This window comes from Orbicella faveolata, unplaced genomic scaffold, assembly GCF_042242905.1.
Source record: "Orbicella faveolata isolate gen_17 unplaced genomic scaffold, um_ofav_v1 contig_24, whole genome shotgun sequence".
In the NCBI taxonomy this organism is placed as follows: Eukaryota; Metazoa; Cnidaria; class Anthozoa; order Scleractinia; family Merulinidae; genus Orbicella; species Orbicella faveolata.
This window is the reverse complement of record NW_028301552.1, coordinates 7,977,385-7,994,366: the sequence shown is the minus strand read 5'-3', so window position 1 is coordinate 7,994,366 and position 16,982 is coordinate 7,977,385. Positions and strand designations below refer to the sequence as shown.

General features: G+C 38.2%; 1 protein-coding gene, 1 long non-coding RNA gene and 1 pseudogene across 2 annotated transcripts in view; 1 reads left to right on the top strand and 2 right to left on the bottom strand.

Annotated features, from left to right (window-relative positions):
* Positions 1–16,982, bottom strand: part of LOC149110222 (putative skeletal organic matrix protein 5) — a 43,605-nt gene that overhangs the window by 26,101 nt on the left and 522 nt on the right. Inside the window, exon 2 of the mRNA XM_089292967.1 lies at positions 16,642–16,756. Coding sequence (XP_089149093.1) covers positions 16,642–16,756 — 115 coding nt within the window. The remainder of the gene's footprint in view (positions 1–16,641; positions 16,757–16,982) is intronic.
* LOC149110223 (uncharacterized) lies at positions 148–1,493 on the top strand. Its single transcript, XR_016208209.1, has 2 exons — positions 148–283; positions 1,049–1,493. It is a non-coding gene; the product is annotated as an uncharacterized LOC149110223 (long non-coding RNA).
* On the bottom strand, positions 12,382–13,334 carry LOC110045604 (uncharacterized; annotated as a pseudogene).

Genomic DNA, 16,982 nt, shown 5'->3' with positions numbered 1-16,982 from the left:
TGACTGAACGTGACAAAGATCACTTTATTCATTCTCTTTTGGCGCCCATCTTTGAATTCAGCGTTAACGGTTGATCGCTCGTGCGTTTTAGTAGATTTCACTTCCAAAATTATATCAGAATGGTTTTTGCTGCGGTCTTGTGACCAGAAGAAAACAGCGTCAGTGTCATTATCGAGAAACAAGTTATTCTTGGCGAAGATTTGGAGCTAAAAGAAAGTCTTGCTGTGGATGTTTCAACGGGGAAAAATTCAAAGGGCAGATTAGCCGTATACAAAATTATTTGGTGAGTAATCGAATTCAAGTAACCTTATATTATGCAAAGTAAATTCTTGTATTTGGACTAAAGCTTTTGAATGAACTTTATCATCACGAATCATACACGAGTGGGCCACTCAGTCATGGCATGAAATGAATTCTGGCTAAAGCAAAGTTGAAACAATTTAGGTTGCCCAGAGTGCGTGCCTAAACAATTTGATTTGCGAATAACAAGTCGTTTCTCTCGCCTCACTTGTTCAAACGAAATAAATATAGCAGTTCTCTCTGATCCCAGTCAATTAGTTCTTGACAAAAACTCCAACGAGGCAGCCACAGTGTGCATAGTTTGATATATCTCCTGTGTGTTTCAGCCTGACTGTATGGCAATCCGTGTTGATCATCAATTTTTGTCCATCCGTATATTCTTTTGTGTTTACTCTATTATTTAAATGTTCCTTTAATATCTTAAGTGTCTTTTTTAATATTTCTAAAGTCTAAATTTGGCTAAAAACCGTGATATATATCCTCCAATTCGAGAGTTGTCGATACACTTATAGAAGAAGGAAAACCTTGATTTAATCTAATGTAAGCTCAAGATTTATGTAATATATTTATCAATAGTAGAGAAGCACCTTCTCAGTTATCAAGTCTTCTCCTTTAACATTTCAACCAGCTTACAGTCAGGTCTTAATTAGCTGCATGTATTAAACTGTGAGCACACAAATATTTGGATCCCAGTCTTACAGTACCTCATATATATAGCAATGTAATGTATTTTTTAATTTTGTTTTAGGTGTCATACAACAAAGATGAAGATGAAGAGGCTAGCTGCTGACAGCCTAATTAGAGGGCAACAAAAGAAGCTGTGGAATCAACAGAAATAACTGAACAGCAGCTAAGTTTGCCCAAACTCAGCCTTTTTTAATTTTATGAATTGTCTCAGTTTTGTTCTTATCATTGATTCCTTACATTCATGAAAATCCAGATTTGTTCCACATAATAACAATAATTTAAGCTAAAATCTTGTGTATGGAAAATCGTTGGATTTGTAAACCAAAAAAGTAAGTAAATTATCTGAAAAAGTTCTCTTTTTATCAAACATGTAAAAGTTTGACCTTCATATCTGTTTTCAGTTTTACTTTTGATTCTTGATGTAATGAAAAAGAAACAGGATAATTTTTCTTATGTTTAAATTCATGAAAGCCATTGAATGTAATAAACCATTGATTTAAAACCTGTCTGATGTGATATCAGTGACTTTATTTGTTATTTTAATGCTGGGCATTAATCATCAAAATTTTCTCTGGCCTACAAATGATACAAAATTCCCAGTTTTTCTCAGATTTTCCAAAAAATTCCAACCTATTCTCAAAAAATCCTACAAATTCCAAGATATTCTCAGAAATTCCTAGGAATTTTAAGGAATTTTCAAGGTGAGTATATTTCAGTTGGAATTCCTAGGAATTCCTAGGAATTCCAAATCAGCTCTATGTAAACTTGGAATTCCTAGGAATTCCTAGGAATTCCGAGTCCGAATTACCGTGAAAATTCACACCTTAGATTCCTAGGAATTCCTAGGAATTCTTAGGAATTCCTAGGAATTTTTTCCTAGGAATTCTTAGGAAATTCCTAGGAATTCCTAGGAATTCTTAAAGTTATCTCACAAGGGTACGAGGCGGCTGTGCCAACTAAGACAGAGAAAACTTCAAAACTCGCCCGGCCGTGTTTACAAATACGGTTTTGGTTAAGCTTATTTTTGGACGTGAGGTTATAAGCTTAGGTTGACGGCGAAAATCGACAGAAAGCTTAATTTGTTTACAACTTACAACAACCTCCACAAAGCGATTCACTTGCTATTGTTTAGAGATGAGAGAAATTAAAACGATGCAATTTATAAATTGTCGCACAGCATGGCTTCAAATAAGGAAGACTTTCAAAGGATTCCAATTGAAAATAAGCTTATATCCCCGAGGCAACTTGTTAATTTTCATAGCAAACGCAACAACAAAAGTCACTTACCGCAAGTTGGCAACATCAGTTCGGCCGGTGCAAATCTTCCAGGCAGAAACTTGTAGCAAAAGTTGTGAAGACTGAACTGAACTAATCTTTTCGACAGATCAACGAATCAACCACTTTTTCCCGCTGTGTTTACTGTTTTGTAACACTCGGACATGTTTGATTTCTCTTCTTCATCACCTGACCAAATCATGTGACTTTTCTTGCACGGCTGCTCAGCGTAACAGTACAACGCGCGAATTTTAAAAAACTTGGCACTGCAGTCTTCTGAGTACTTTCACATCCTATCTATGGTCCTCGTTAGCTTTGGTTAACGGCATTGTTCGGTATTATTTCACTTCCTTTCTCTAGCCCTTGACTCGCTTTAATTCACGCCATTGTTCAGTATTGTTTCGCCTCCTTCCCCAGCGCTGGCCCGCTCTTTTTCGCGATCTTCTTCGCTACTTCTTTGCCTGTTAATTCTTGCTTAAAAACATTAGATCAACCTCCGCTATCGTTTGTCGACATAACAAATAGAAATGCGTTTTCTTTTCTTTAAAAATCCCGCCAAGAGAAATGGCATTCTTCTGCTAGAGACCGAGGGTGCATGTCTCTGTCGACCTATTAATTGGAGTATGGCCGCCATGTTGGGCAACTCCGTCGTCGTCGTCGTCGTCGTGCGTACGCGCCCACGAGCAATGCCGCTAGCCATGAAAACCATGAGAAAATTCATCCATGGATTTCTTTTCTTTGCCATATGAGTATGGGGCTCCGCTTGGCGGCCCTTCGGGCCGCCGGAGCTCCGCTATTAATAAGTGATAGTTATTCAGTAATTAATGTTGATTCATTGTAGCAAGGATTAAATAATGCCAAACTAATAATAAAAATGCTCGAAAGTATGCCTGAGTAACAATAAAAACAGCACAATATGCTTTCTAGTAAACTAGTTTATCTCTCAAACCAAAACGATATCATAATTAAATTATCAGGTATATACAATCATGATTCAATTTAATTCTTGGTTTTATTTAACGTTTTATTTACCTTATTTCAGGTTTGTGCATAATTATCCTTCACCCACACAAAGGCAAATAACAAAGAAAAATAGTAAAGATGAGTACTATTCATGATCTGTAAGAAGTTGAAAAAAGAATGACAACTCACCAAATAACCACACAATGAGTTTCAGCTAAAACAACGGGTTATGCTACGATGGTATGCGAAATTATATGATGGTACAAAAAAATATTACTACAATACTCAGTCCAAGTTTAATAAGCTCGTCCCGTCAGGAAAAGACGTATTTACGAGGCATGTTTTGCAAATAAAGAAATAAATAACTGACCTCGTGGGCAGACAGCGTTTGGTATCACAGAGCAGAGCACGGATAAAATTAACCAAACAAAAACAGAAAACATGACACAGATAGAGAGGTGAACAAATTGAAGAGTCTGCCAATGAGAGGGGCTTCTTTACTCAGACGTCGACTCTTTGAAAGTGTTGAACTTTTGAAACATCCTGTAGTTTTTGAGATATTAGCTTCGTGGATAAGGAATTTTTACCGCACGTTGTACTCGCAAATTAAACTCTTGACTTTGCAAGATCGGGCTCCGCGCACGCTTGGAGGCCGTTTCCTGCTCAGTAAAGCCCGCAATTCCACGCGAAGAAACGTGAATACCCGTGAACAGTGTTTTCTCTTTTGCTGTTGTCGTTAGCAGCATAAGCGGTAGAAGATGAATACCATAAATACCCGAAGGTGAGGCTGGCCTCGTAAAAAGAACAAAGAAAACTTAAAGAGTAGTTTTTTTGTTGGGTTTTTTTTTTTAGCCGGCGCGATCGATCGCAACATCAACTTCACCATTTTCGTTTACGTTCCAGCACAGTGGTTTAAAATAATATATTTTTTTTTTTTTCATTTGAAATTATCTGAGGGATGGATGCTTTCGAAGGTAAAAATAGGCGACATCGAAAACACCTCTCTAAACTTGGTGGAAAAAAAGTTTTATGTAGTAGGCCTCGCGCCGCTTTGTTTGTTGTGAGTTTTGCATCTCGAGCGCCTCGGGTTATCGCGTGATTCCTCGCGCTGAAGTGCGCGTTAGAATCCAGGCTTCATACGGAAATATTACTGTTTTGAGCCACCTTAAAATAAATGCAAGTTAAGCAGGGACGGGTCAATAACTCTTACGAGCATTACGCTTAGCAATTATCATCACGTACCCCTCGAAAGGCTGTACGAAGAAAATCGTTTATTTGCGAAGATGACCACTTAGATAACATGGGCTTTCAAAATGGAGCGTTTTTGACGTAAACGACGAATAGCTCAGTCATGAACTGTAAACAGGAGAGGGTTTGTTTTTTATTTATTTATTTTTTTAAAGGCAGGTGGTGTTTAAACAAGAAACCGTCTCTGCTTTATATAAGGAAAAAGTTGAATATTCAGTGGCACATAATCACCCCAGTTCTGTGCCAATATCAACAAGATGATGCACAGTTAATTCTTCATACCAAATTTTTTAAAACGTGTCATAAAGCTCATCAAAAGCTGGTTAAATATTCCGATACAAAATAAAATGACGAATATTCTCAGCTTTACTCCGAAAAATTGTATTTCTTTTCTTTGAAATTACAAGTAACAAAATCATCGGCATTGCGCTCTCCGTTTCCGCTTCCAGTAACATGTTTTGTTCTCTCTCACGTTTTGATGACGCATGGAAACCTTTGGTTAGTAAGAAAATTTCAACTAGCTTTAGTGAATCGATTTTTAATAAATCTTGTTTCCTCTGTGCACTAAAACAGATAAACTCACAAGGCGCCACTTGGCCCACATTGTCGGGGCTTATTCTAGTTTCTATAGCTTGAAGCATGTAGGAGATAGATTCTAGTCACTCACAGTTGGCTAGTTTCAAGCATTTTTTTAGTTTTCTCTAATTAACAGACTACCAATACCCGTTTATCAAAGTCCATGGCGGACAGAGGCATTGGTATACCGGTAAAGTAAAGAGAATAGGTTTTTTCAAGGCAGCTGATGTTGAGCTGTTGTCCAGGCAGCTGTTGTTGTTCAGTGTTGTTTGAGAAAAAATGCCAAGTTCTTATGCAAATATTCGTCGACGTCCTAAAAGTTATTCTGGTGGCTCGTTGATTCGTATTTAAGTGAAATTGTGGCCTTGGCAAAATATGATGCAGCGTTTATTAATTCTTTATACAATTTGTTTTCAAAAAGGTTTCATAAAAGTGGATAAAGATTTAAAATTCAAGATGAAATGATACCCGACTTTGAATGTTTTTCTTTCCTTTCAATCTAACAGGCTTATAAAGCATCAGCATTTCATTCCCTGTTTCCACTTTAACCGACATGTTTTGTTTTGTTTTATGTTTATCATTAGTCATTGGGACCTATGTAAGAATACATAATTTCTCTTAGCTGAAGTGAATTAAAGTTGAAGAAATTTGGTTTCATCAATACAATACTGAAAGAAGTACAGGTGGCCCACATTGTCTGTCTAAACTTATTCTATTTTCCATAGCATGAAGCATGCAAGAGATGGATTTCTAGTCCATGAAAACTACTGGTTAGCTTCAAGCTTTTTTTTTTTTTTTTTAGGTTTCCAAAGATCACCAATACCCATTTATAATCCTTGAAGGACAGAGGCATTGGGAGATTAAAGTGTCTTGCCGAAGAACATTAACAACTAGGTTACTGCGTCTCGCCTTATGTTGGAGTGCGAAGTCATTATTATACGAAGAAACAAGATAATACTGCAATACGCTGTCCAGTTTTAATAAGTCGGTCCCGACAATAAGAGACGTACTTGCCATGCATATGCGTGTACTGTGTCGTCAGTGAATAGAATAAATGGAATAGATAACTAACCTTGTGAGCAGACAACATTTGGTATCACAAGGCAGAGCTCGAATAAAACCATCCAAACAAAAGAGGAAAACATTACACCGGCGGAGAATTGTCCAAATTGGAGGGTCTTCTTGAGTCAGAAGTAACTCTTTCTACTGTAACTTAACGCATCGGGCGTCTATGCCAGGTTTACTATATCAATATTTTTTTTTTTTATGAATGAAAAACAGTTTATTTTAGCCAATAGCGGCTAACTTTGCTGTTCACATTGACATGCTTCCTTTGGCAGTTGGTTTTCAGAAATTTAATTATACCTTTAACATATGTTGTTGGTATTTTTCTTAACCTCGACTACCAAAAAATATTTTTCAAGATACATTTCAGGAGGGTATATCTATTTCTTTTCCTTAGAATGTTTCATTCAGCGTATTAGCATTACGGGAATTAAGGGTCATTATTATATGGCTTTGGCTTGTGGCTGATATAACGCGTGCTCTGATTGGCTAAGAACGAGATCTGAACGGTCATTATGCAGCCGTAATGCCCACAGGCCGATTACGGATTATGCAAATTAGGAAGAGCCCGGCTCTGAAAATTCAAGTGCATTGAAACGATGAAAGTCAATTAAAAACAGTAAGAGAAAGTAAATTTAATTTAACAATATTCAAGGTGGCAATCAGCCACTGAACTGAGAAAATAGATCATCTGTAAACAGTGGCAAGATGATGCCACTGCCATGTGTTAAAAGTCATATCCTACAAGGTAAACTGAAATGCAATTCTAACCTGTATGACAATCGTAAATACGAAAGTTTCAAAACAAACTAAATGCAACTCTAACTTCACAAAAATCTATAGATCACAATGAGCTAATAAAAAAAAATAAAATGTGAATTGGGCACTTTTCGAGAATAAGAAACATGAATAAATCACAAATATAGATAGATAGATAGATAGATAGATAGATAGATAGATAGATAGATAGATAGATAGATAGATAGATAGATAGATAGATATAGATATAGATATATATATAGATGTGTAAACGATGTTGGTTTGCCAACGATGATGCCTTGGAGAAAAGGATCCAATGGATACAGAACGCTTCTTCTTTAAATAATTACAGGTTGAATAAACAGAAGACGATGCGAACTTTTCTCGTAGGAGGTCTTTAATTCAAGTGGACGTTTCGGCCATTCGGGCTTCTTCAACACTAAGAATATCAGTACTCGGAATAAAATTTACAAAAAGTGAAAAAGCCTTAAATAAGTTACAAAACAATAACTTACAAAGAGAACAAAGAAATAAAAAAATTTTCACATAAGATTACATAAGAATTACGTAATAATAAAAATAGCAAAACGCGCGCTAAAAAGTAAATAAAAACAAATAAAATACAGCAGCAAGACGATGTTAATTGTAGCGAATCCTATTCCTGGTATTAAACTCGCACCTTTTGTTGAGTCCATGAGGTGTGAGGGTGCATAATTGAGCACACCAAAAGTCCTCTCCAGGTGATCTGACCGAAATAATTAACCTATCATCTTCAAGGAGAAATTATTTTTATAACCGCACAGAATTCTTTGCGCGCCTAGTAAAGCTTGTTCTGGTCTTCGGCATGTAGTCCATCGACACATCGATAGCGCCGTAAGGATAAACATGGCAGTTTTCAGTCGGAAGGCTTTTTTTCTCATCATGCTTTGGTTGTGAGTGGAGTTATAACTTTACTACCGAGTATTCTTAAAGATTTTTAAACTAAGAAAAGTTCAGTACACGATTATCTAGACCAACAAAGTCAGTGAGTTGGCTTGTGGACCTTCTGCATGGGCACATGACATGTTCTCTCCCGCAAGATGTGGTTGAAACTTCTTTCCATTGATCGATACATTTTGATGGCGTATTCAGCTTTGTTGGTTGAAGGAAGTGTGTGCAGAAGACGCAAGGAAGCCATCTGTGCTGCTCGAACTAAAAATGGATCTTGTAGAATCGGATATCTTTCCTCCGGATTCTCATTGGTGTCGTCGCAGAGATCGTAAACAATGGCAAGTCTTCCATCAGTTGCGGGACTTTGTTCAACATTTCTCGCAGCTTCGTTGTTCCAGGCTCTCTTCCACAGGCCAACAATAGTTTTATTCCATGAGGTTTTTTGTGTCCTACTACTTGTAAAGTTCGCTCCATCCATTTTCTGGCGCTTGCTGTCTAGAAAGACAGTTTTTCTTCTAAAAATCGTGCGCTCGAAAAGTGCAGGTAATCATGGCGCATTTGCGGGACAAATCTAAAAACTTCCAAGGTCTTGTTTTCACTCCTAACAGGGATGAATTCCTGCTTTGGGCTTTAAAATAGAAAGGAAAAGTACAAATCAATGTTTAGGTGGCCTCAGTATGGAGGATCAAGTAGAACAGAGTCCGTAGAACTTTGTGGTGAAGAAGGTTTCCTTCCTACAACCGCCGCGAAAACATGAAGATCAGAGCGCTTTCAGATCACAGATTTAAAGCAGCTTTTCGGACTTAAGAAACAAAAATGGTAATGTACATTATTACTTCGAAGTTGAATTCAACTTTTGGAACGATTGCTAAAGCCACAGGCGTTAAAATGTCAGGAAAAGCGGTCGGCAAAAACTCAAGCTTTTGCGTTAGCGTAAAGATTAATTTGAACATGTGGTCATGCAGTGAAGCACGTGTGAAAAATTTTGAACAATTTTTTGCTTTTAGATAGGTTTCTTCGCCTCAACTTGAATGAAAATCTATTGTTATTGACCTTCCTTTCGCATTTCTTTCATTTGGTTCCCTGTATTTGGGAATTTTAGGTTTTAAAGTGAACAGTAACATGCACGCTGGATTTCTGTATATTTAATTTACGGCGACCTCCAGGCGCTTTGTTTATTTTGTTTATTCGCTTCGTTCAAATATTTCCGCGTCTTATTAAGCTACTACAGAACCGCTAGGAAAAGAACCAAAATGGCCACCAATTTAACACAGTTGAAATACGACTGATCTCAAAATAATTCGCTTGTTTTGTCGTCTTTTTGATTTACGACTTTCAACTTTCTTTCGCAGCGCCGTCATATTTCGTCCCGCGGCGAAGAAATTACTCGATTTCTTGTTTTCAGACTGATTCTACAAGAGTTCTTCGCTTTTATTTTTCGTTGTTTTCTCAAATGTTAGCCGTTACAAGAATGAAATTCGGTTGTATTTGGTTTCGTTTTGTCCTCCAAAGTCAATAACTCATTTTCGCAAAGTCAATTTTCTCTGCCTCTGTGGGACATTTTGTCGTGCGATAAAGAAATAATATAATTTCTTGTTTTCTCATCAGTTTTGTACATCAGGTTGAGTTCTTTTTGTTAATATTTTTTTAATATTTCGACCCTTAATTTATTGAACTTTAAATAAACGATGTCTTGAAACCTGATCTTGTGTCTGTGGTTACTGGGCATATGGTTTATTTTTGTGCTTTCGCTCGCGAAGTACTTCCAAAAAACGCCAGGGAATCAGGGGCGGGTCGCGGGCAATTTCATTCAGGCGTCAATGGGTAGTGCATGTTTGATTGTTTGAAGTTGTGTAAGCTGTTCACAAACTGCCCCTGCGCATTTTTGGACAGTGTCATAGTCATCATTTCCCAACCAAAGAGCAACTGTTACACTGTGCTCAGTAAATTATAAGGCTCAATGATTTTCACTCTGACACTTTTCTCCCCTGTGAAATGGCGTGACCATTTCAGCCATGGGAAACCATCATGATGCTGTTGGTTGGTGTTGTAACTGCACCCTGTACACCTGACTGACTTAGAAATAGTGTAATGTAATTCTCAATGTCAACAAAGCCCACATCTACCTCTACAAATTCATTAAAGGTCAGGTCAATCTTTTCTAGCAATTCTTGGCGTGTGCCATTCAGATTATTAATTTTTTTTTCTTGACTGAGTTGGAGAGCGTTTGATCGAATGGTCGACAGGACTAGTGCTGTGGCCGACATACGATAATAATAAAATGAATGACTAAATAAAAGCAAGCTAGAGATCGATGGAATACAGTACCTTTAATACTGTATAGAAAGTACACTATTAAAAGCAAATTGAAGTAAAACACCAAGTGATTTTCAAGCTTACAACGCGGTGCGGCCAGCGCTGCATGTTGTGCGATTCAAGTACTCAAATCGCTTGCATCCAAGTGTAGAATCGAAAAGATTCACCGTCGAAAGAGACTTCCCAACTGTCCAAATCAACACTTCTCATATTTACAGCACAATTCCGAGTTCCAAACGCGGTATAAAACAAGACAAAATAATTCTGAAAAGCAACACTCGCTCTGGCAGTGACCGCCATCATTCAAATGCAAACTCACGACTACGCACGGGCTGCCTTATGGGATACGGCAATAAAATTTTCTCTCCAGTCTCGCGCAATGACGTCACCAGATCACCTGGCTCCTGTGAGCAAACGGTCATCAAGACTATTATTATTGACACTAAGATTACACAACTGTTCAATAATTCAAAATTCAAAATCTGCCAGAGCATGAGGCTCTTTGTGAAAATGAATAGCAACTTCACAGGTACGTTTTTTGGTGATCGTAGAAGACTTGTGGTTGCGGAAACGAATTTTAAATTCGTTACTTGTGGACCCAACATATTGCACATTGCATTTCTTAAACGTAACCAGGTAGATGACATTTTTAGATTTACAATTAAGAATCTGCGTAATAGGATACGTCCTGCTAGTACTAGTGCTAGTACTAGTGCGATAATTCGTTTTTTGAAGATGACAACTTTCTTCAGATTCATGGTACGGCTATGGGTCCCAAAAATGCATGCAGTTACGCTGATCTAGCCATGGGAATTATTGATAAGAAAGCCAAATCAGGGGAAATTAAACCCAACCTGTGATGGAGGTACAGGGATGACATTTTTGATCTTTGGACCCAAGGACCTGCTAAACTCGTTTACGCATTATATTAATTCTTTGTACCATTAAATTTACTCTAGTTTCTTCTCCCAATTCACTTAACGTACTAGATCTTACTCTCAATCTGGTGGACGGTTTCATCCAGACTGATATCTACTCCAAACCTACGGATAACCATATTTACTTGCTACGGAATAGCGCACACCTTGCCCATGTTACCAGGGCCATTCCCTATGGAGTAGCTACCAGGATCCGAAGGAATTGTTCTACTGATGAGGCATTTAGCAAACGCTCTTCTGAGTATAAGGGTTATCTATATAACCGGGGTTATAACCCTAATTTGGTTTCACAACAGTTTGAGAAAGCCCAGTCTATTCCTAGACAAACATTGCTTCAACCCCAGCCTAAGAAGTGCAAACAAATTTTTCCACTTGTGCTTGATTTCAACCCTCGCTTACCCAGTATTGGTAGAATTATTAGGAAATACAAGCACCTTATTTATGATTTCCTTCCTTACCTTAATCCTCTTCGTTCCTAAGTGGAACATAGGTCCTCAAGTAGCGCGCGCCACCTAACCCTATTTTGTGCAGTGCCTTTTGCCTCATTCCACGTAACATGCTTCGCCGCCAACTCTGCCATTCTCTTGGCGACAGCAATTTCGTCGGCGGTTTATGCGTCATTCGCTGCTTCGCGCGTTGTTCCAACCGGGTGTTAACATCTTTTACCCCTGCTTCCCGATAGGGTGCAGTGGTAGTTCTAGCTTCGGTTTCTGTAATAAATAGCATTTTCTGGGAGCGGGTTATCAGCCCGCCGCCCAACCCCCAACCTGGAGGACCAGGGGCTGTTCTTCGTCTGGCCTCTACCCTTCGACCAATCCGGCATGGTTAGACCTGCCAGGGAACAAAGTCCCCGCCGGCACAGCTCTCCGGGTCATGGAGACACACAAGCTTCACCACCACGGCAAGGTGTCAGCCCAAGGTGAAGATTTATGATTTACCATCTCTTAAAAAGATTTTTCCGGTAGGGTCCATCATTCCTGCTTTTCGTAGAACTAAAAACATCAAAGAAATCTTGAGCAGTAAGCCTCGTGAGCAACATCGCACGCCCGATAATCAACGGGGTTGCTTTAAATGCACAGCCAAATGTGATCTATGTCGCAATTATTTAAAGGAATCTAATTGCTTTACAGAGTGATTGGTAAGCGAACATCTCTAACTGGAGCTAATATCCTATAACCCTTAAGAATTTGAACAATTATTGTCGCTGCAGTTGGGTCCTCTACCCCGACTAACTTATGTACGTAACCAATAGCGGAAACGTAAGTGGTCACTGATGAGGACGCATAGTGAAGAGAAAACAAATGTGATATAAAGAGAGCTAAAACAGCTGGTTGCACTAGCAGTGAAATAACCGAGGTACCTAAATATTGAGCAGCCCAAGTAGTGAACAAAGTCCAAGGCCGTTTGTAAACTCTAGCCGAGGCGCTGTTTAAACTGGCAGCTAAACGTTCCTTAGTTATATCCCCCAGTTCTCTGGTAACAGATGGGGAGGCACGATTGTCGGTTCTTGGTCCGCATCCTGGTCGAGGGACTTGAATTTGTCCACCTGCAACCGCGATAAGGCGTCAGCTTTCGTATTTAAAATCCCGGGCAGGTGGATTGCTCTGAATAGAATATTATGCCTCAAGCAGGACAAGAACCAAGAGCTCCCTGTTCTTTGTTGTTTTCTTATTTATAACCTCCGCTAGCGCCTGATTGTCAGTATGAAATATGACACATCTATTGGCTAAGTTATCCGCCCAGATTCGGACGCTAAGTACAATTGGAAGCATTTCAATTACTATGATATTCTTAGATTTCCATTTGATGGGCCATTCGCCGTTAAACCACTTATGTTCAAAAACGGCACCATAACCTAAAGATCCGGAAGAATCCGTGTACAAATGTAACGTTACTGAGGAGACCCAAATGAAATCTAAAAAGAATGATTTGCCACTAAAGTGGTTAAGAAACTGTAACCACATGTTAAGATCTCCTTTCATGTCACGTTTTAAACGAATTAAGTGGGTTGGTCGACGTACACCCACTGTGACATTAATCATACGTCTAAGAAAAGTGCGACCTGGTAGAACTACTGAGCAGGTGAAGTTCAATAAACCAATAAGAGATTGCATTTCTCGAAGAGAAACCTTTCTACGCTTCAAAAAGTCTTGTAATATGTTCCTACATTTCTTTAACTTGTCGTGTGGAAGACGAGCTTCCATTTGATATGTGTCAAGCTCAATACCCGCGAAAGATAAAACAGTATGCGGACCTACGGTTTTTTCAGGTGCCATTGGCACTCCTAGCTCATCACAAGTCGTAAGAAATTTAGAGAGGCTATTGGAGCAAGTCGAATGGTCGGGCTCAATAATAAGGAAATCATCTAAGATATGCAAAATGCCCGGAATTCCTAAAGCCATTTAAATTCCAAGATTAGTGACAATGGCTCGAGGTGCATTGCGTGACAGTTTCATCCGGATATTATATACTGCGGATCCTTATGTTTAAAGTGCCGCACTTTTGAAAAACGACTCGCTGAAAATGACTAAAATTCGGGTCACGCTAATTAACGATTCGGCGGCGATATTTGGCACCTCGTAAAAACCGTCGAATTAAAGCGAAAGACCTCAAATATATCTCAGTCAACTAATAAAGGGACAAATATTATTGCACGGAATAAGAGTCTCTGGAATTTGTACCAAGTATCTTTTAGGCTTACCTAAAGTTGCCCGAAATTTCGGCCATGTGCGACCACTTGAGAGCCCAAAATCATGATGAGGTGATATCTCGAAGAAAAACGAACGCCTACCTCGGCAAATGTCATGGTTGTTAATCTTTTCGGGTAGCTTTTGTACAATGAAAAGATGAAGGTAAACGGCCGACCTCGATCTTTTGGTACTGCCCGGTTTTCTCTGAGAATGACACTTAATTACGTTATTTACGTGTTCTTGTTGTTGTTGTTGTTGTTGTTGTTGTTGCTGTTGCTGTTTTCACTTTTTATTTCCTTGTCGTGGTTGCTTTTAATTTTAGTGCCGTTGTTACGGTTGCCGTTGTTGTACTGGCCGGCAGAGATAACAATTGTGACTATTATGTAACTGACCCTTAAGCAAACAACTTCCGTGCAGCTTTAAAGGTCAAATGAACCAAAATTTAGACATTTTTTTTTTTCATTTGAGTTTAATGTGTTCAATAGGTATAAAATAAACATATTCTGAAGTTTCAAACGAATTGGACAAAGTATTGCGGAGATATTGAAATGTTGAAATCACGGTTTTTTTATCGCTCATAATCGTGGAGCGGTCGGGAAAATTGTCGGATAATTGTCGGAAATAAAACTTGTAACGTCACTGTTGGCGAGCTCAAGAAATGCGGGAAATTTGAAACTGTTTTGATTTCAAGTTCACAGTGAACTTCAGAGGAAAACCACTCAAAATCAAAAGTTAGCACTTTCAAGTCCCCCCAGGACCAGAAACGTAAAAGAATATGGCTTGAAAAAAATGAAAAAAGAATACTTCATGCCCTCGAAGCATTTGCGCGTTTGTGTAAAATACTTTACCGAAGACAGCTTGGAACAAAATCTTGTAGTAAGGAGTTTCTTGGGACCCTTTTTAATTTCAAGCTTCGTCAACTTGTAGTCAAGAAAGACGCGCTACCTACGATTTTTAGCTTCATTATGGAACGTTGCAAGCGGGCAATTGAACAAAAAACAACGAAAAACAAGTGAATAATGCCCGCCGAATAGCGGACGAACTCCTCGGCCATTTCCCAAGTAAAATAAGGTTTTCATTTAGATCCAAAACCTTCCCCACGAAAGACTCACAGACGCAGAAACGCGCAATGTTTAAGACAACACTGACGTCACAAAGCAGAGTCTCAGTTCCATTCCTCCCATTAAAGTGCGCGGTCATTTTGGATATGTTTTGGTGAAGTCATCGGCTGTCTTTGTACTTTTAACTTTTTTACTCCTTTTCACGGCTCAGAAAGAAAAATTTCCGCATAAGTTTCCTTTTACATTTCGTCGCTACAAAATGGCTGAAGAAAAGATGTCTAAATTTTGGTTCATTTGACCTTTAAGCAAACAACGTCCGTGCAGCTTTAAACAAACAACGTCCACCAGCTTTACTATAGGAAAGAATTTAAACAAACGAGAGGTTTCTAAAGAGTATACGTAAATAATGACGAATCAGTGGCTAAAAAGTTACAAATATTAAAAAAATGGAGCAAAAAATTAATCATTATGACATAGTGCGCGCTGTTCCTATCTAATATTATATTTCTATTGGGCCATCATGGTAATGGCAATACTCTACATTTATGCACGGCCGTGCGTAAATAACATGACGTGTGCAGTCTCATTTTAGCTGCAAATTTTCTGTCGAGTTTGGTTGCAAGTCCTTTTTGGTAAAGTTTCGGCAATGTGAACATCATTCTGAACTATAGGCGATTTACATGATGGCGTCATTTTACTACAGCTACCAGAATCCTCCACTTTTTCTGTTTGTAGTGCTATTTAGGGCAATTGTTATTTAAACCCCACTGGGAATTCAAAATTAAAATAAAAAATGAAAACAAAAAAACAAAAAAAAACGATAGGAATTCTGGTAGTTGTAGTCAAATAACGACAACGTGCAAATCTGCTATTCAGTCAAACCCTACTTCGAGCCTTTGAATTTTGCAAAGGTAAGATGTTTACTAAAATTTGAGTACTTTGACCTTGTTTTTCTACATCTTCATTGAATATTTTTGACTTCTTTTGCCTACGCAAGGAAATTTTTCATTGACAAGTTTAGAAACAAGATGAAGCGTTTTCGTTCAACTGTCGCTCAACTGATTGTGCCTTGTTTTTAACCAGGCAATAAGATTCTTTGTTTTCCTTTCCTTCGCAGTGCATTGTGAGAACTTTGTACTCAAATACGCATAAAACATGTTTTAGCGCCCAAGTTGTTCTCGCTATAAAAGAATTGGTTCATGCTTTTACGCACCCTAAGCATGAACCAATTCTTTATTTCCACAAGTAGCTCATGCTTCAGAGAAAATATTTTAGTATGTTTAGAAAATCTGCATACTTTGTTGCCGTCAATCCTCATGACTGGTGTCCAGCCTCCATGTCCACATCCAAAATCTCCCAAGTGACAGAGATCGGAGGTTGGTTTCGAGTTTAAATCAAGTGTAACCAGCAAACTCGTGTTCGACCTGTCGGGCATATTTTAAAAATATGTAGGATTACAAACAAAACTAAACCTTGCAGAAAACAGAATACAGACTTGTACAGGCATAGTGCCTTACTTGTAAACTTCATAGAATTCATGGCAGGACCTCAGTGCGGCTGAAAAAGACAAAAAAAGAAAACCAACTCAAATGACAGCAATTGTATTTCATATTAAAAACATCATTGCCCTTCTGGGCTGTAACTCAATCCCCAAAACGGACTCAAAAATAGTCACAAACGATGAATAGAGCTAAAATAGTTTGGTCAAATGAATCAAAATTTAAACTGTCGCTTTACAATGCCGGTTTTAGCACATTGAAAAGTAAAAAAAACAAAACAAAACAAAACAAAACTCTTCATTAGCCCTTCTTCAACACGACACGTTAAAACTACCTTTCTCGCAATGTTTTCCTGTAACTCCTTCGTCACAAATGCATTTAAAGGTGTCATCCTTGAAGTTTGTCACACAGGATCCTTTGTTTTGACAAGGAGAGGAAAAGCAAGGCGACTGAAATGAGATTTAAAATAATATGAAAATGAAATAATAATAGTAATTAATAATAATAATAATAATAGTAATAATAATGATAATGATAATAATATAACTCTTCCAGTAGTTTCACTTTTCTTAATAATATACTTAATTCTTCTTGGGATCAGAAATTAAGAAAAAAACAGTATCTACATTGCTATAAGGCTCTAGGAGTCTTTAAAATCTCACTAATCAGTTAAAT